This window comes from Notolabrus celidotus, chromosome 20, assembly GCF_009762535.1.
Source record: "Notolabrus celidotus isolate fNotCel1 chromosome 20, fNotCel1.pri, whole genome shotgun sequence".
Classification (NCBI taxonomy): domain Eukaryota; kingdom Metazoa; phylum Chordata; class Actinopteri; order Labriformes; family Labridae; genus Notolabrus; species Notolabrus celidotus.
This window is the reverse complement of record NC_048291.1, coordinates 25,851,828-25,869,272: the sequence shown is the minus strand read 5'-3', so window position 1 is coordinate 25,869,272 and position 17,445 is coordinate 25,851,828. Positions and strand designations below refer to the sequence as shown.

General features: G+C 42.6%; 5 protein-coding genes across 11 annotated transcripts in view; 2 read left to right on the top strand and 3 right to left on the bottom strand.

Annotated features, from left to right (window-relative positions):
- The window catches only part of LOC117832247 (glycine-rich cell wall structural protein 1), a 46,741-nt gene extending 41,983 nt beyond the window's left edge, over positions 1-4,758 (bottom strand). For 4 of the 7 annotated variants that reach the window (XM_034711297.1, XM_034711296.1, XM_034711298.1 and 1 more), the window contains exon 1: positions 4,485-4,758. The gene's annotated coding sequence lies outside the window, so the exon portion shown is untranslated. The remainder of the gene's footprint in view (positions 1-4,484) is intronic. The other 3 variants (XM_034711300.1, XM_034711301.1, XM_034711299.1) reach the window with 2 other exon arrangements.
- Positions 765-2,018, top strand: LOC117832255 (cytochrome c oxidase subunit 6A, mitochondrial). The gene is made up of 4 exons (XM_034711310.1): positions 765-917; positions 1,244-1,319; positions 1,577-1,719; positions 1,805-2,018. Exons 2-4 carry the CDS (start codon positions 1,244-1,246, stop codon positions 1,892-1,894), a joined length of 309 nt encoding a protein of 102 aa, XP_034567201.1. The 5' UTR covers positions 765-917; the 3' UTR covers positions 1,895-2,018.
- Positions 4,759-6,301: 1,543 nt separating the features above from the next.
- Positions 6,302-12,595, bottom strand: armc5 (armadillo repeat containing 5). The gene is made up of 6 exons (XM_034710916.1): positions 11,679-12,595; positions 10,877-10,907; positions 10,657-10,767; positions 8,830-10,482; positions 8,439-8,571; positions 6,302-8,206 (listed from the first exon to the last, which is right to left on the bottom strand). The coding sequence occupies exons 1-6, from the start codon at positions 12,054-12,056 to the stop codon at positions 6,757-6,759; spliced, it is 3,756 nt and encodes a 1,251-aa protein (XP_034566807.1). The 5' UTR covers positions 12,057-12,595; the 3' UTR covers positions 6,302-6,756.
- A 152-nt stretch (positions 12,596-12,747) lies between these two features.
- On the top strand, positions 12,748-14,519 carry si:dkey-66i24.7. Its single transcript, XM_034710918.1, has 2 exons — positions 12,748-13,059; positions 13,501-14,519. The coding sequence occupies exons 1-2, from the start codon at positions 12,963-12,965 to the stop codon at positions 14,106-14,108; spliced, it is 705 nt and encodes a 234-aa protein (XP_034566809.1). The 5' UTR covers positions 12,748-12,962; the 3' UTR covers positions 14,109-14,519.
- Positions 14,520-14,676: 157 nt separating this feature from the next.
- Positions 14,677-17,285, bottom strand: LOC117831985. Its single transcript, XM_034710917.1, has 3 exons — positions 16,800-17,285; positions 15,565-15,796; positions 14,677-15,472 (listed from the first exon to the last, which is right to left on the bottom strand). The coding sequence occupies exons 1-3, from the start codon at positions 17,109-17,111 to the stop codon at positions 14,757-14,759; spliced, it is 1,260 nt and encodes a 419-aa protein (XP_034566808.1). The 5' UTR covers positions 17,112-17,285; the 3' UTR covers positions 14,677-14,756.
- Between the last annotated feature and the right edge of the window lie 160 nt (positions 17,286-17,445).

Here is a 17,445-nt window from a genome sequence, read left to right as displayed (position 1 = left end):
GAGGTCTGTCTAATATTATCTGGGAGGTTATTCCAGGTCAGTGCTGCATAATATCAAAATGCTGCTTTGTTCTGACTCTTGGGACTGACATTAGCTGACAGGTTTTAACATTGTTTATGAGCTAATACAGGAGATTACTCTGTGCTTGTTAGATTTATATGATTTATTGTGCTGTTTTCTGTACACGCTTGCAAGTTTTTCAACTATATGAAAGCGCTATGATGACACAGTTTCTTATGATTACACAAGACCCTTATTGAAATAAGTTAAAATACAAATCTTCAAACTATATTGTGATAAGTCAGTGTGAAAACTGTCTGAAGAGAAGAACAGATGTCAAGTAACCATTATGGTATTAACAGTAGCTTATTTGTTTACATCAGGGTATCAGTGTTTGTTCAGTCTTTAGGAGGACTATTCAAATGGGTTGAATAGATAATAATACACTCAATAAATATACAGAAACTGGGTGTGTGTGCACCACAAGAGAGCAACAAGTGCTTTTAGTGAACAACAAATACTGTGCAGTCTGCTCCTCAGTGCTGCAACCTCCTTGTAACAGAAAGTGAAAGCAAGCTCAAAGATTGTCTTCAGCTCTATTGCTTCACCTATTTTCCCTCATTTCAGTCTCTAATTTGGGCTTTAAGTCCCTCACAGCAGCAAAACACACCCCACCTCCCTGATCCTTGTCCTCTTCGTCACATATCAGCCCGCCTTTGCTCTTGCCCAAATATAAACTAAGTTCCTTGGCACAGAGACAGATTGTAATGGGGAGGAGTTTCAGACAGACTGAGTTCAGATCAGGACAGACTGAAGGACAAACAACCAGGAAGGAGGAGAAAATATAATCAGCAAAACGTTCTGAGGAAATACTGCAGAAAATCGACACATATCGGTTATTGTCAGCTGCAAGAGCAGTAAGTTTCACCTGATTCTTTTATATTTTTAGAGGCAGCATGGTGACTATGACTTCTGATAAACAGCTGAACTAGTAGGCCCCTATCCTGCCTGCTGTTTAGTCCTCGATAGCAACATGACAGATTTGTTTTGAGAATTACTTTTTCATTTCTGAGAAAATATGCTAAAAAAAGACAGCCTTGAAGTTTGCTTTATCGACTCATTATTTCAACATGACTCAAAAACAAAAAGGAGAATAAACTGAGGTCATTGTGTTTCTTAAATTATTACCCTGTTGCATGATATTAAATATTCTTTAAATGTATAAATCTTTCTCTTTCCACAGATGTCTCTGTCTCCAGCTGCCTTGGCTGCACGTCGAGTGCTTGCCGCTGCGTCACACTCAAGCCATGAGGGTGGAGGTCAGTGTGTCTTTAATATAACTCTTAACTAAATGCAATAAAATGCGTCAATGTGTGTCTTCAAAGCTTCTTTTGTGCAACTGCAAATCTGAGGCACGTATAGCAGAAGCTTTTTGTTGAACATTAACTGAGAGCTGGCAGAGCTGGCAGCCATCCTGCACATTCATCAGTGATTGTGTTATTGATATGCACTCTGCAGACACACAGCTACTTTGATTTATGTTTAGTGCTCATACACTCCACTTGGTGTTTTACAGCAAGGACCTGGAAGATCCTCACCTTTGTGTTGGCCATCCCTGGTGTTGCTGTCTGCATTGCAAACGCCTACATGAAGGCACAAGCGCACTCACATGAGCAGCCAGAATTTGTGCCGTATTCTCACCTGCGTATTCGCACCAAGGTGAGTCTCAGACTGCCTTAATTCACTCTAATACACTTTCTTTATTTGTCCCCCACACTGATTGTATTTGTGTTTTTATTTTTAGAGATTTCCCTGGGGAGAGGGAAACCACTCACTGTTCCACAACCCTCACACCAACCCTCTGCCCGATGGTTACGAAAGCCACGATCACTGAGAGGATCAGTCACATTTCTCAGTCTGCAGAGACCTTGGCTGAACTACTCTGATTACGGGGCCAAGAGGCAGCGCCAATAAAGCAATGCACATAATCAGAAATAAATATATCTTGTGTTCAATTATGATGAGTATAGTTTCTTCTGTGCAACTCAGAGAAGTTTTTAATTGAATGGCATATCTAAACTTTTCTTTGCAACTTATACATCTGGTTGTTCTCTTTTCAGTGTCGCAGGAGAGTGCAGTACTCTCCTTTATGGTGTCTTTACATACTAACTCAATCCCAAAGTCAGAATTGTTCAAATTCTGAATATGAAAGCTTTACAGAATTAATAGAAAGCTGGTAAAGTATATATTTTTCCTCTAGTATCTATAAAACACACTTCAAACCACAGCTAGTTAATCCTTCAGGCAAGTATCATCAGTGAAGCAAAAGCCTAAAAAGATAATTCCATTGTGCCCTGGCTCTGCTGTCATACAGTTACCCAAATGTGTATTAATTCCTCATGGAAACTAGCTCTAAACAAATGCATTGTTAAAGCTGCTGTGAGGAACTTTTGTTTTGTATCGATTCTGGCGCCCCCTTGTGGACAAAGTGATACCTCTTATCTCTTGTCCTATACATGCAAAAATAGTGTTTTCAACAAAAACCTCATCCTGTTGTCTTTTAACAGTCAACTTTATCAGGCAATGTGATTCTTTTCCATGAAAACAGTCAAATAAAGGCTGTTTCTGAAGCGAGATGTCCATCATCTGGTCTGACACCTACCCCCTCAGGGCGGTTTCAGGCATTAAAAATGACAACAGAGAAGGTGTCAGTGTTGCTGCTGATGGTCTCGTTTGCTATTGAAGGTCATAAAGAGGCATCAGTATCATTTTCAGCCTGTTTCTCAGCCAGTTCAAAACTCCTCACAGGGCCTTTAACTTGTGTTTGAGTCATTTTTGCTAAAAGTGTGAAATCGCCTTATTTGGTCAAAAGAAGAAAAATAGGAACAAAGAAGTGTCTGTCACATCTGAAACCATGAGAAGCAACGCAGCAATCTGAGTGTAAACATCAAATTCTGTTTCAGGATTGTATTGTTTTTTTAAGTGGGCCTGTATGAAGTATTTAGCAATATTAATAAATACAGTACTAGATACCAGTCATCACAGCTCCACTGTTAACCCAATAAAGCCAAGCGTATCATATTTGATACATCAGTTTTCGAGACCTCTACATCATCAGAAAACCTGACGTATAAAATCAGACACATGCAGTGCATGGATAATCCACCAGGTGTGAGTAATTCATGCAGCAGAAGGACATCACTTGAGACATCCAACATGGCAGCTGTGGATCAGAAACCCACTCGAGGGTTTTCAAAGACTTACAAATTGTTCCTGAAACTTCAAGAGGAAATGAAACTGGATTGATGCAATGTAAAACTAATTAGAATTTCATGACTTAATTTATAGTCAAATCATGTTAAAAATGTGTGTATCAAAATTGATACGGCAGGTATTTATTTGCAGACCTGTCTATCATAATTGTATTAAATTTCCTACATTATGCATTCCATAAGACAACATACAGTCTTTTTATTATTTAATAACATGTTTAAATGACATAATGAGGTATATTTAGAGTACACATTGAGATATTTAGAACGTATATTGTATTTTTATATATGCAACCTGCTGTATCATGATGATAGATGAGTGGTTGAATGTTACAATGGCTCCCTAGTAAATAATTGTCTTTTGCTCATTGATTTCCACTAAAAATTGAACAATTCAGAGAATAAATATCCAATAAATTAGGTTTTTTTTGCTACCAAATAGGTATGAGGTTGTTGTGCATAATTTCTAGGTTTGAAATTACTTGGGTAAAAATTAGAAGGAAACTCAAATTTTAATGGGCTAAAAAAAAAACGTTTTTATCTGTTTTAGTTTGTTTAAAAAAATAAGAATCTTTGAGCAAAAAAATTGCACCAAAATTCGTGATGTATCAAATATGATACAAATTAAAACTCATATATGAAAATTGCTATTTAAATTCTTTTTAAAAAATATTCGTGAGAAGGTTTAATAAACACTCAATTTTCAAATAATTCGAATTTTCTGGCAATTATTTGATGGTTCATGCTTTACAGGGTTAAGACAATACAGCTGGAGTTCTTACACAGACCATAAGTTATGTTCTGCTTTAGACAGAGCAAAGGTACCGTCCACTTAAGGCTCTTAAAACACAGTATATCTCTGCACACTATCAGGACAGCTCACTTATATGTATTTCTACTTTTAACATAACACATGAAATTGATGTATGGATGTGCAAAAACATAACCAGAGTATTTAAGTAATTTGACTTTCTAACAGTTAATATTAGCACTGACCGCTCCCTCAAGGTGGTGACAAAGTGCAGCTTTCTAGAAGAAGCTAACGTTCGAATTTGTAAGCTACCGTTACTACTGTTAGCTAGTTTGCGATGGTGTTAGCAAGATACAGTTGAAGTTGTTTATATTTGTCCACGAACACAAACCACGTCAAAACAAGTACTATATTAACTAAACATACATTAATTAATATAAAAAATGTTTACTTCAACTTACCATCGGTGAAATGTTCGCTCAAAGACGTGGAAACGTTGACAGTTGCCATTCAGCTAATAGCAACTGTCAGGATTTTCCTTCTCAGACCGGATTCTTTAAAAGACACAACCCGGGCTTGTCTTCTCTTTCGGTTAGCGCATCCACTTAAACAACAACTGTCAGGCTTTTATTTTTGGTAGAAGTCATATAACGTCCTCATAGTATGTAGGAGCATGAAGCCTTTTTTTGCCCACAAGGGGGCGTGTCGATAAGTATGTGACGTCACGTGAACTACCAACGGTTTTTGTTTTTTTTACTCTGCTGCGTTGTAAAAAAAAAAAAAGTCGCCTTTATGGGTTACCTGTAGTGATGGAGAGATGAAGCCTCATGAGGCATCGAACCACTTGAGCCAATTGGTTCGAGAAAGGGTTCATTTCTCGAAGCTTCATGTACACCATGATGTACACACGAAACCACCTACTGGCCAGGTGTATAATCACAGGCAGCTGGATCTAATCCACATAATGTGTGATGCATTGAATGTTTGTCTGCTATGGGAATGACTATGAATTACAAAAAAATCTCTTACAAAATAATTTCTGTACATAAATGATCATATATTTGTATGATAAAATAGTTTTGAATGTATTCTGTGTGTGTACATTTTTCCCAAAATGTTAGTATCATATGATATGGCAGGTTGTGTAATTATATTTTTCTGTCACTTTAGGAAAATGGCATTGGCATAAGCAGGCAGAGGACAGTAAAAGTGATTGTGGAACTATATGCTTGTGTTATCAAATCAAAATGTTACCACACATCTTTTTTAAGTCATATTTTTGGGGCTTTGACACCTTTTATTTATAGAGGAGAGGACAGTGTAGAAACTGGGAGAGAGTGAGGAAAAAAATGCAATTAAAAAGCCACAAGTTCGACTCAAACCTGGGCCTAATGTTTCATGGGCGTGCACTTAACCATTAGGCCAAGACCGCACCAGGGTCACAACAGGTCCGGACCTCATTCCCCTCTTTCTAGCTGGCTCCGTCTTACCTGTCCTCCTCTCCTCCCTCCTAAATCTTCAGACCACTTGCCAAAGCACTCACGTGGTACAGCCGGGCAGCGAGGCTTCGATACGTGCTTCACGGAAACGCCCCCTCCATTACTCTACACACGCTTCGAAGCCTCGGCACATCTCGTAACATCACTAGTAACCTGTAACCTGCATAAATTCACACACTATGCTCACACACCATACCATACCATCTTCTTCCGCTTATCCGGATCCAGATCCAGGTCCGGGTCGCAGGGGCAGCAGTCTCAGCAGGGAAGCCCAGACATTCCCCTCCCCGACCACTTCCACCAGCTCTTCAGGGAGGATACCGAGGCGTTCCCAGGCCAGCTGAGAGATATAATCTCACCAGCGTGTCCTGGGTCTTCCACGTGGCCTCCTCCAAGATGGACAGACCCGAAACACCTCCCCAGGGAGACGTCCGGGAGGCATCCTGACCAGATGCCCAAACCACCTGATGTCTGAGCTCCTGACCCTCTCTCTAAGGCTGAGCCCAGACACCTTGTGGAGAAAGCTCATTTTGGCCGCTTGTATTCGCGATCTCGTTCTTTCGGTCACTACCCACAGCTTGTGACCATAGGTGAGGGTTGGAACGTAGATTGACCGGTAACTTGAGAGATTTGCCTTCTGGCTCTGCTCTCTCTTCACCACAACAGACCGGTACAGCGTCCGCATCACTGCAGACGCCGTGTCAATCTCGCGCTCCCTCTTCCCCTCACTCTTCCCTTCACATAAACTCACAATCTAACAAAAATAAAACGAAGCCAAGAAGTTTTCAGCAATATATTTAGTGGCATAAATGAATATGTGACAGTTTGAATCTGTCTATACACAGTATATCTGCTTATTCATATCATCTCTATGTACAAAATAAACAACCAGCCCTCCAGTACTCCCAGTTCAATGACATTTGTCAAATGCGTCGCAGACATTTGCTCGGGTTCCCTAATAAAGAAAAAAAATTACATGACACATGTAATCAAAAGCTGATTGGACAAAAGTAAGTGATACATTAAGTCATACTGGGACAGGCTACAGTTCATATCAGGGTACATGAAAACTTAAGAGAAATGTATGCTTCCAGTCTTTGAAAAAAAAGAGTCTAAAGTAGTTTGCTGATGAAATTCATGCAGCCTGTTTTTGAGGTAATCGTGCTGATGTTGCAACTTTTCCAGAGGACACTAAATCTGTGCTCTCCGAACTCGTGCCTTCATCCCTCCTCGCTCAGCTCAGAGCAGCTGTGGCCAGATATAACAGGTCCTTTTTCAGACTCTGTGTACAGTCAGACTCTCTGGCAAGCCGGCGAAGGCAATCTCCAGTGAGGGTGGAGGACAAGAAAGGCCGAGGACAGTCCTGACAGCCGAGCAGTAGAGACAGGCAGGCCCGACCCAGTGCTGGGTAGCTGTACCGCTGGGAAAACCAGTACAGCTGGGGGAGGAGGGCAGCCAGGGCCTCACCTCTTGTACTGGCTGCTGAAGAGGAAGTGGAGTCCTGAGCTGCTGGTTTGGACAGCTGCACTGAACTTTTCATCAAGTTCTTTGGTTCTAACCCGGGCTTCTCTTGAACGGGTGATTTGTTTGCAGCCGATGAACAGACACTCGATGTAGACACAGTTTTGATTGTCTTATGGCCTACAGATGAAGACGTTTGATTCTCTGTCTGATGTGTTGAGCTGTTTAGTTTCTCCCCCTGTCCTGTTTGATTTTCAGATTGCACTTCACAACCAGTCAACTCCAACTCAGATGTTCGATTTGCCAGGTTCTCCTCCTCAGCAGACTCGAGGCAGTCTTGGTCTGTTTTGGAAGCAGGTTTTTCAGTGTTTTCCTCTTTGAGAACTGCTGCAGCTCTACTAGAAGCTGTGGTGGAACAGGACAGGAGGAGAGACACACACAGATCCTCCAGCTCTCTCTGCAGCTCAGTCACCAAAAATCTGCACGCACCCATCATCATCTCACCGAAAGATCTTTTCTCAAAAGCAAAGTCTTCAGCTGATCGGTCATGTGTCTCTTTTTGGGAGATCCCCAAACCTTCTCGGACTATTGTGTCCAAAACCTGACACCTTTCTCCTTTCTCTCCTTCCCTTGTTTCTGTGTCCTTGCTAAGGCGACATCCATGCAGGTAATGCAGCACAGGTAGCAGCATTCCTGCACTGACATCTTTAATGCAAATGGGACCCTTTGCATTACCCTGAGCTTCTCCAAATCCACCTCTCAACAGAGCCCTGAAGTACTCAGACCCGACCCTGTCTGTTCCCTCGGCCCCGGCTACAGCCTCTCTGCTTGCAGGGACCTGAGTCCCGTCATCTAGCAGCAAGAGGAGGTCAAAGTTCGAGCCTCCGTAAGGACAGGTGTGAGCCAGGCGAGGTTTTTTGGAGGGAGGGGGTGAATCTCTGTCACTGTTACTGACAGGTGTAACTGGACTTATGTGTTTTTTGTCAAGTTCAATTTTGGTGCCACTCATCAGGGTGGACAGACATCCGATCAGGAGGGAGAAGTAGAGCGAGTGGAGCTGAGAAGTCAGGCCTAAATGTGGTGAACTCAACCAATCAGAAGGCAGCTTGCCACATTCAGCCGGGTGCTCTTCATCCTCATCATGTTCATCATAACAGAGCGGCTGTAGAGCCAAGAGCAGACCGCCGCTGTCCAGAAGAAGTTTCTTCAACAGGGACTTGTTGCTGTTAGCAAAAAACAAAAACAATCAATAAACAAAATTTAAAAATAATGATTTTAACTAAACCCTTAAAGCTACAGAAGTCATTACACATACCCTTACATACATAGCTTTTTCTGTTCTTGTATTTCATGTATATTTTGTATGTTATGTTTGTTTTATGTGGACCCCAGGAAGAGTTGCTGCTGCGTTAGTGGCAGATCTGAATAAAGGAATACCCATTAAACTCCACTCACCTGTTAATCAACGGCAGAGACAGCGCACAGTTCATCTTGTCTGACTCAGAGCCTGACAGCATCACATGGGCCAGAACCCCAGACCCAAATCCAGACTCACACTGGACACGCAGATTATTGAGAAGAGCAACACCTGCAGAGACAGTTCATGAAGATTCATCAATTCTTGTTATTACATAAACAATAAAAATATCCAACACTGTGTTATATTAGGGTTCATGTTTGACAGTCAGATAAGAGCCTGAATCACAATGAGTATGATAAACACCAAGTCAGAAAGATTAACAATTTACCCAACAATGACCTCACTACTCATTTTAATGCAGTGTTAACACATTTGACTTCACAGCTGTACTTAAATAATAAGGTGACTCAAATCTCTGCGTCTTACCAAGTTGTCTGACTTTGGCTTTCACTCTGCTCGTCTGCCTCTCCTCTCCCTCTGATCCTCTCTCTCTTTGGCAGAGCTGGTGATGAATCAGTGCAACCGAGCCGGTCCGGACCAGCGCCTGCAAACAGTTTGGGTTGCAGCTAAGGCGGCAGAGCATTCGGAGGCACCTGCTGCTGGGGTCCTGGTGCCGGGTGAGGTAGCAGAGCAAGCCGGACATGGCGCCCGAGCTGACCAAAGCAGCGCTTGGGTCGGTGGCGTGGGAGAAGCGGGACAGCAGCAGGAGGATGGGCGACTCTGGGGTCCAGGGTTCAGGGTGGTAAGGGTGCTGGTAAGCCTGAGTGAGGGACGCAGGAGGAGGGGTATCCAGGTTGAACTTAGTCAGACTTGTTGCAGACTGAGCACGCTGCCTCCTCCTGTGAGGGGAGGAGAACTTTGACGGAGAAACTGGTGTTGGAGTTATTTTAGTGGGAGAGGAGATGGTGGAGGAACTGGGCTGTGGTGGTGGTGTTGGGGCACTGCAAGGTTGAGGACTTAAAGGAGCTGGTTTGGCTGAAGATGACACTTTTTTAGGAACGGAGGAGGCAGCAGGACTGGAGGAAGGTACATTCTTAAGAGAGGAAAGGAGATCAGCGTTTGGGGAGGAAGTTTGAGGGGATGAAGACGCAGAGATCTGAAGATTCCCCCATTCCCCTTCACCACCAGGGGAGTCCAGAAGGTCTCCCTCTGAGGAGATCAGTCCCTCAGACATCAACCAGGACCTGAGACTCAAAAAGCTTGATGAACACAGACCTTGCTCTTTAGCAGCTTCTTCCTTCTTGTAGCCCTCAGGAGGAGGGAAGTCAAAAGACTCCAGACAGGACGAGGGGAGGAGCTCCGTTGGAGACATGCTGGAGGAGAGGTTAACATCCATCTTCTCAGCAGATTGTTCCTCACCTCTGCTAAGCTCAACTAGCCGTGCAACAAGAAGAGGGACCAGCCCTAACTCTTGCAGCTGCTCCATAGCAGATTCATCAAACACAAAGTCCACACAGGCCAGGATGGCGAGTCGGGAGAGGGGATGACTCTGATGGGCAGACAGGAAGCTGACCAGCACCTCTAATCCACCACTCTCCTTCACCTTGGCACGGTTAACCGCCTCCTTGCAGCACAAGCACAGCACCTTGAAGAAGACTCCAGACTTAAGTGGGTCCTTTTTGACCTCCTCTGTGAACTTCTGAATGACCCCCAGTGACCCCACGAGGGGCCTCAGGCAGCCTTGGGTACACATGTTAGCCAGGGTTTTCAGTGCCAGCTCCTCAAAAGGTTTATCAGGCTCTTCGGAGACCATGAAGCCAAGCTGGGAAAGGACTCCTGAGCGGGACACCGCCCTGGCACATTCGACGCCACAGCCTCTGGTCAGCTCGTGGAGGGTCCTGAGCGCCACTCGCCTCAAACCCTGGGGGTATTCTGGTGCAATAAGAGGGGCGAGGGAAGAGAAGGTCCCTTGGGTAAGCAGTGACAGGCGGTTAGAGGGCGTATCTGAGAGGTAGAGGAGGGCTCGGGCAGCTGACTGAGCACACTCCAGTTTGGGACAGGGTTCTTTGGGTGGAGCAGCCGTGGGGGATGAAGGGCCAGAGGACAGAGATACACAGAGGAGGAGGAGGGGAACACTACCTGCAAAACAAAGAAAGAAAAATGACTACCATTTGACTAACATTCAGGTAATCAACTAAATAAATACAACTACTTCAATCATCTGCTCCTTTCACTGTACAATTTGAACCAGCTGCCAATCTGCCAGCTATTAGACAAATGTTGTTTTGAGACAGGCCGGCGTTTCAGACGTACCGGCTGAGTGGATGAGTGCAGCACTCTCAGGATCCATGGCCAAGTTTCCTAAAGCCCGGGCCGCTCTGTTCTGGACGGTCACCAGCGCCACATTTCTCTTCAGAATGTCCACTGAAACAGTCAGAGGTTTTTTTTTAAAGATTACCCATCATACATTGTGAGAATACAAAGTGTTTATTCTAAGAATTATGTCCTTATAAGAATGTGAATAACTACTTACCTATGATGCTTATCCCGTCATGCTTACGGATCTGTAAGAGGAAGATGTTTTCAATGTTAGCATTCAGAATGGGTGGTTTAGTAAAAATACTGTTCTGTAGGTTTTCAGTAAATCCTGTAGTTCTCAGATAAAGCTGCTATAATTACTCTTGGTGGCAAGTAAGAAAACAATTACAATGAGATGGTTAAGCCTGATTCAGCCTTCCCTGGATGATTGGATTGGAATAACTCTTGAGATATTTAGGATGGAATAATTGACCTGTCAATTAAGAATCCAAATGGACACAGTTGACCAAATTTGGAACAACTGGATTCTATTTGTTACCCCCAAAAAGAGCAGATTTTGTTTGATCTCACTGGTAACAATGTTTTGTAATTTAACCATTTCATTTGTGGTTATTGACCATTTTTTTGACAGCAGCGGCAGGTGACCACCCTGGTTCTTGTTCATAGTTCCATGTAAACTGTTCCATCTTTAATTAAGTGAATAAATGAGCCTTATCTGGCAGAGTTTTTCCCGAGCAAATTGTCAGGGCTGTCCATAAGAGGTCATTGTGTATCCACTATTATTGTTTCTTTTTCACAATTGCTGGGAAATGTAAGTGATCAGAGAAGTGTGGACACTATAAATGGACTCCAGGATTCCAGGATGGCGGTTGTTGTGGTTTTTCTGGACTCAAAACAAACAAAACTGGAAGGACTTTTGTTTTTACTTTTACTAATGTTGCTATACTGTTGTATCTACCTGTCCACTCCAAATAAAGATGCAAGTTAAAAAAAAAAAAAAATCCTGTAGTTCTCACCTCGATCCGTGTCTGCAGCTCTGTGCAACAGTTTGCCAGGATGCTGAGAGCCAGGTCCAGCGTTTTCTTGGAGCACTCCGGGTCTTTGAGAAGGTCCAACAGGGGAGGGAGACCACCTTGAGTCCTAAATCTGGCAATGCCAGTCTTATCACCTTTGATGTGCTGTGTCCTAATAGCAACCAGGGCTCTCCACTGAGTGACTCTGGACCTCTTCTCAATGTCTTTGCCACCACCAGAGTCAGACTTCCCATGCCCTTGAAGATCAGACCCTGATTTGGGTTTGGGGAGGTGAGCCAAGCACCAGGTCAGAGAGGACTCTGGAGATGATGGGGATCCTCGAGATTGCTTCAAGTCACTCTGAACAGGTGACACAGACATCTTGCAGGTACTAGTTCAGTAGTCTAAGTGTGTTCCTCTCAGTGTAGACAGGTGTCACACACACTGTGAAGCATCACTGTGTGTTTACAGTCAAACACTCACACTTCCTGGTTCTTTAAAACACTACCTAGCTTGTGAATTTTCAGTTTCTTTCACATTTTTTTTAAGTTTCCAACAAAAATTTAACTTCCTGTTGTGGTGAAAAAACTACAGATACCATTTAGAAGAGAAGTCGTACCACCTGACGCCGCACGCGCTGATGGGAGATGGAGTTCCAGCAGCTTCGGTCCACTCCCTGAAAAACAGGCCTACAGCTTGAGAAGGCCAACCAAGCGTAATACCACACACTGGACGAGCCTTATTCTCAATAAACCCTGCTTTCACACATTCAAGGACGAATCAAAGCTCGTGTTGATCAACGTGTTGTTACTACTGATCGAATAATTTGGGTGAAACAAAATGCAATCGCCTGTAATAGCCGCTAACGCCATCTTTAGCCAAACAACAAAACAGGGGCGACGGAGGGAGGGAGCAGAGAGTGAAGAGGAGGGGCCATGACGTAGACTCTGGGAGTTGTAGTTCGAATCCGTTGCTGCCACACTCACTATCAACACCCCCTTCTTCTTAATGAACTACATTTCCAATAACAACTAAAAATGTCATCTTATATTAAAACTGTCGCAGCGTTTAGGGATTGTAGTTCACTTTGTACACGAGGAAGCTCAAATGCCCGTGTGTATCAACGTGATGGGACTATATTTCCCACAATGCAACGCGCCGTTGTTATAGTCATCGTTTTATCCGATGCGAGAAGCCGCAGCGCTGCGTCTGAACGGTTGTTAAATTCCCCGATAGATACAGCGCTAAGGAAAACAAGAAGTTTGGGTTTGTTTTTTATGATTCAACATGATGGAGGTCATCGAGACTATTGTGATTCAGAATGCAGAAGTGGAAGGAAAGGAAACGGTGGTGTCCAGTGTGGAGGAGGATAAAACCAAAGCAGGTTTGTGAAGTGAAGCAGGTCCATCGCATGAAGCGAGGAGGACTCGATTTAGAGTGTATGGGAGGGCCTTGTGTGTGTGCAGTTTCACTAGTCATCATAGTCATAAATTAAGTTATGTGGTAATACATGGCAGGCTGAGGTTAAATGAGAGTGAGACAAGTGGGTCTCTGAATATTATCATCTTTGAAAATTGATTGCAGATTCTACGGAAGAGGACTAGGGCCACTGAAAAAAAAAATTAAGGTACATTTTTTTTTTTAAATTATTATTCTGAGAATAAAGTCAGAATTCTGAGATTAAAGTCAGAATTATGAATAATAATTTAAAAAAACAATTTTGACCTCATATTTTTCAGGGGCCCTAATCCTCTTCCGTAAGATTCAGATCAAAGTCACTTTCATAAAAAAAAAACAATGTTTGCACTTCTGTTTTCTTCTCCAGAGTTTATATGGACCCTGCAGGCAACATGGCACCTTGTCAACACCAGACTTGAAATGGACCAAGCGTTCGACCAGCCGGTGTGCAAGAAAAAGAAACTTTGGGAGATGGTGGCAGAAAAAGTAAACGCAAAACTGAGAGAGTCCGATGTTTCTGATGTGTCTGTGAAGGCGTACGAGTGTGATCTCAAGTGGAGGAACATACTGGCAACGTACAGGAGGAACGCTGAGAGGGCCAAGAGACTCGGGCCAGCCAGTGTCCACTGGGAGTTCTTCAAGGCCATGCACGATGTCCTGGGCAAGAGCAGGGAAGAAGTCGAAGCCCAGAGAAGAGCCAAACTCAGCGGCACCAGAGTGGGGAAAGCCATAGCGAGTAAAAGGTTCACCCCTATTCTCCCTACACCTCCTGTCACAGCTGCTCCCTGCGCTCCCAGGCCTCCTCAGGATGTCCTGCAGCTGTACATGGAGCTGCAGGAGAGGAAGATGAACATGTGGGCGCAGCAGAAAGCCCTGGAGGAGAGGAAGATAGATGCAATAAACAACTTGGCCCAGGCTATCTCAAGCCTGGCTCAGAAGAACAGCAGCACAGAGGCATCAAAAGAAGGACATTAGGGTCTGAACTTCCATGTGTCAGCCCCTCTTACCAAAGACTTTTTTTATAATGCTGCACAAGAAAAGGACATTTAACATGTTTGTTAGTTACATTTATAGACTGGATATGTTGTCACACTTTTATGGTTATTATTTTTCCAGTCTGAATTCTGTTGAGCTAAATTCTTAAGTTCTTATTTCAAACTGAAAAGTTCAGAAGAAGTGAAAACTGTAACAAGGACCGACACATTGTACATGACTTTTGTATCTCCTGTTTGCACTATGAGTGAGAGCATGGCTCTGAACAGATGCTCTTTCATTTCGACGCCCAGATGAATGTAATCGTTTATTTTTGTACCACAATAGAGGATCGTGCAATGTTTTCATGATCATAACAAACATCCTTTTGATATTAAATTCTAACAGCCTTCACTTTAGTTGATTCTTTGAAACAGTACCCTGAAAACTGATCAAATGATTTCTGCATTTTAATTTTTAACATGTTATTTTTAAAAACAGGAGAGACTGGGGAAACCTGAAAATTCTCATAGTGGAGTGTTTTGTATGCAAAAGGACAAGACAGTAGATATCTAGTTGAAATAAACCTTTATATTTCAAAACAGTGTCTTCACATCCATGAACACACATTTCCCTAAAGTCTTCATCACATTATGTTCCAACACAATCAAAGTTTTTAAACAATAAATCAGAGATGGCATCACGTCTCTGTACACCCTCCTCGTCCATCTCCTGCTCCGCTTCACTGAATAAAGAATCCTCTTTCTCAACTTCTCCTTGAACCACCTGTCCCATGTCCAGAAACACATTGTGCAACACGCAGGCCGTCAGCACAACCGCTCTGGCTCGATCATAGTTTCCAATATCCAGATATCTGAGTCTCTGAAATCTGGCTTTAAGGTTGGCAACAGCCTGGTCCAGGATGTGAAAATGTCCCTCCAGTGTCTTGTTGAAGAGCTCCTCTCTTGGTCCAAGACTTCCTGAGTATGGAGTTAAAATCTGAGCAGAGAGCGGGTACTCAGATCTGGCAACAAGGCAGGAGCCTGAAGGTAACAGATCAGGGTTTTGTTGAAGCTTGTCTCTCAGAGCTCTGCCTCTGTCCACATCTGATTCTTTACTGATTCTGCAGTTTAAAAAGCGACCATTGTGATCACACACGAGCTCAAGGTTTAACCAGGAGTCAGCGTGGGCCTCCGTCTTCATCCTCTTCACCTCAGGCGCTGTGCTCTCCACGTCACGCTTCCCGAAGGGGAGGCGGATAGGGATGCAGGTGTGTCCCAACACTCCCAGCACCAGAGGGACGTCTTGATCCTCCTGCTCCTTCTCTGGACTGAAAAGAGGGACAAGAGCCTCTCCTGCTTCCTGGCCTGGAGAAAAGTGAAGAAACACTCTTTAATTCACTCATTTGAAGACACCAATCAGACCAAGAAATCTTCAAAGAACATTGCAGTCGACTCACCGCTCGGCCATGTGATGAGTGTCTCTTCCAGCATGTTGATGCGCTCACAGAAGGAGAAGAAGATCCTGTGGATGTTTCCTTTCTCCAGGTGGAAGCGGTGGGAAACGGTGCGGTAACTGATGCGCTCGGAGAGTAGAGTGAGGGACAGCATGATGGTATGAGGAAGGGATAAACAAGCCCGTCCTGCCATTCGAGTTCTGGATTTGGAGCTCTGAAGCAGGTCTGCGATGTGCTGATGAGAGAAGAAATATGAGAAACTGATGTTACAGAAGCTTGTTTAGTCAGTCAGAAGATTCAACAGATATTTTTGGTTCAATTCATATTAATCAACTCAACTCATTTTTATTTATAAAGCACCTTTCATACAGTGAATCATGCGGCCCAAAGTGCTTCACAAAACAACTGAGGCAGAAACAACAGCAACATAGAAAATGATACAAGGCTAAAACAAGATAGAGGAATGTGCTATGAAAAACTAGAAAAAAAATGAAATTAAAATAAAAGCATTCCAATAAAATCAATCAAATAAAATCAGTTAATACCATTAAAAATATGAAAAATGAAATAAAATCAATTAAAACAAAAACAATCAATCAAATAAAATAAAATACTAGAAAAATTTAAATAAAATATAAAAATAAATAATAAAAAAAGAAGATGAAATAAATAAAAATGAATTATAATAATTTGAAATAAAATCAATCAATTAAATCAAGTCAAATAAATAATTAAAAAAGAAGATAAAATAAATAAAAAAATTAAATAGGATCAATCAATTAAATGCAATCAAATAAATACCAGAAAATTGAAATAAATATATAAATAAATAAAAAAGAATAAGATCTAATTAAAATAAAATAAATTAAAATGATGCCAAAACAATTCATAAAAGTAATAATTAAATAAAATCAGAACAATATCATGTGAAAGGAGCCTTATAACAAGTCACATCTTAATTGACTTAAGTTATAGTGTGCATCTTAGGTTGGAAAGCATAAACTAATGTTTCTTGTTCAATGGAGGACTATAAAATGTTAATATCGGATCTGAAGTGTCTCAGGGGGGTGGAAGTCCATTCTTAACTTTATATACTACATATTATATATTATGAATGGAGATGTATGAGTGAACTAACAATAAGTATAGAGCTAAATGATGAATCCATAGGTGCATTGATTTAATCACTGAGAAAAACTGAGTCTGTCTCAGGACATCCTCAGTAATCAGTCTGGTACCTGGACTGCAGCACTGTCTGAAGTTTGCAGAGGCTCCCCAGGATCCCCTGTCTCGTCTTCCTCTTGAGAACTACATGTTGTTGTCGTCTGCAAAACTTGAGGTTGCACATCAGCCTGACTTTGTTGTAACTGCAGGTATATAGTAGTAGGAGGCTGAGTTCTGAGTTGTCCCATCAGGTCTGCCTCCAGGATGTCTTCCACAGCCTGGTCCAGTCTCTGCTCCAGCTCAGCCGGGGACAGAGGCTGCCACTCCCGCTCAACTATGTCCAACACGGCCCTGCCTGCGGAGACCACAGACTCACTGATGTCCATGTTTATCCTTTAGGTTCTCTTGTTCTTCACCAAAAACATCTCATCATTACCTCACTGATAAAGTAGAACAGTTAGCCCAGCTGTAAGATGAAGCTTCAACAGGAATCATGAGTTACTGTGTGCACAATGCTAGGCTAACATGCTGCGTTCATGGGCAGTGAAAAAGCTCGGAATATCGAGAACAACTTTTCAAAAACAAAGCATGTTTGATTAAAGCTTCCTCTGGTCGAATTATCTATTACTGTCAATACTATTATCATCCTTCGTAACCTTTAAAGGTACAGTGTGTAGAATTTAGCAGAACAGATAGAAATTGAATATAATATTCATAAGT

Excerpts from the sequence above, each read along its gene's own strand:
- si:dkey-66i24.7 (XM_034710918.1), top strand. The coding sequence starts at position 12,963 with ATGATGGAGGTCATCGAGACTATTGTGATTCAGAATGCAGAAGTGGAA. Across the intron at positions 13,060-13,500 it reads GGAGGATAAAACCAAAGCAG|AGTTTATATGGACCCTGCAG; the intron begins GTTTGTGAAGTG and ends TTTCTTCTCCAG.
- LOC117832255 (XM_034711310.1), top strand. The coding sequence starts at position 1,244 with ATGTCTCTGTCTCCAGCTGCCTTGGCTGCACGTCGAGTGCTTGCCGCT. Across the intron at positions 1,320-1,576 it reads CTCAAGCCATGAGGGTGGAG|CAAGGACCTGGAAGATCCTC; the intron begins GTCAGTGTGTCT and ends GGTGTTTTACAG. Across the intron at positions 1,720-1,804 it reads ACCTGCGTATTCGCACCAAG|AGATTTCCCTGGGGAGAGGG; the intron begins GTGAGTCTCAGA and ends TTTTATTTTTAG.
- LOC117831985 (XM_034710917.1), bottom strand. The coding sequence starts at position 17,111 with ATGGACATCAGTGAGTCTGTGGTCTCCGCAGGCAGGGCCGTGTTGGAC. Across the intron at positions 15,797-16,799 it reads CAGACAGTGCTGCAGTCCAG|CACATCGCAGACCTGCTTCA; the intron begins GTACCAGACTGA and ends TTCTCTCATCAG. Across the intron at positions 15,473-15,564 it reads ACTCATCACATGGCCGAGCG|GCCAGGAAGCAGGAGAGGCT; the intron begins GTGAGTCGACTG and ends ACTTTTCTCCAG.
- armc5 (XM_034710916.1), bottom strand. The coding sequence starts at position 12,056 with ATGTCTGTGTCACCTGTTCAGAGTGACTTGAAGCAATCTCGAGGATCC. Across the intron at positions 10,483-10,656 it reads TGCACTCATCCACTCAGCCG|GTAGTGTTCCCCTCCTCCTC; the intron begins GTACGTCTGAAA and ends TTTGTTTTGCAG. Across the intron at positions 8,207-8,438 it reads TCTCTGCCGTTGATTAACAG|CAACAAGTCCCTGTTGAAGA; the intron begins GTGAGTGGAGTT and ends TTTTGCTAACAG.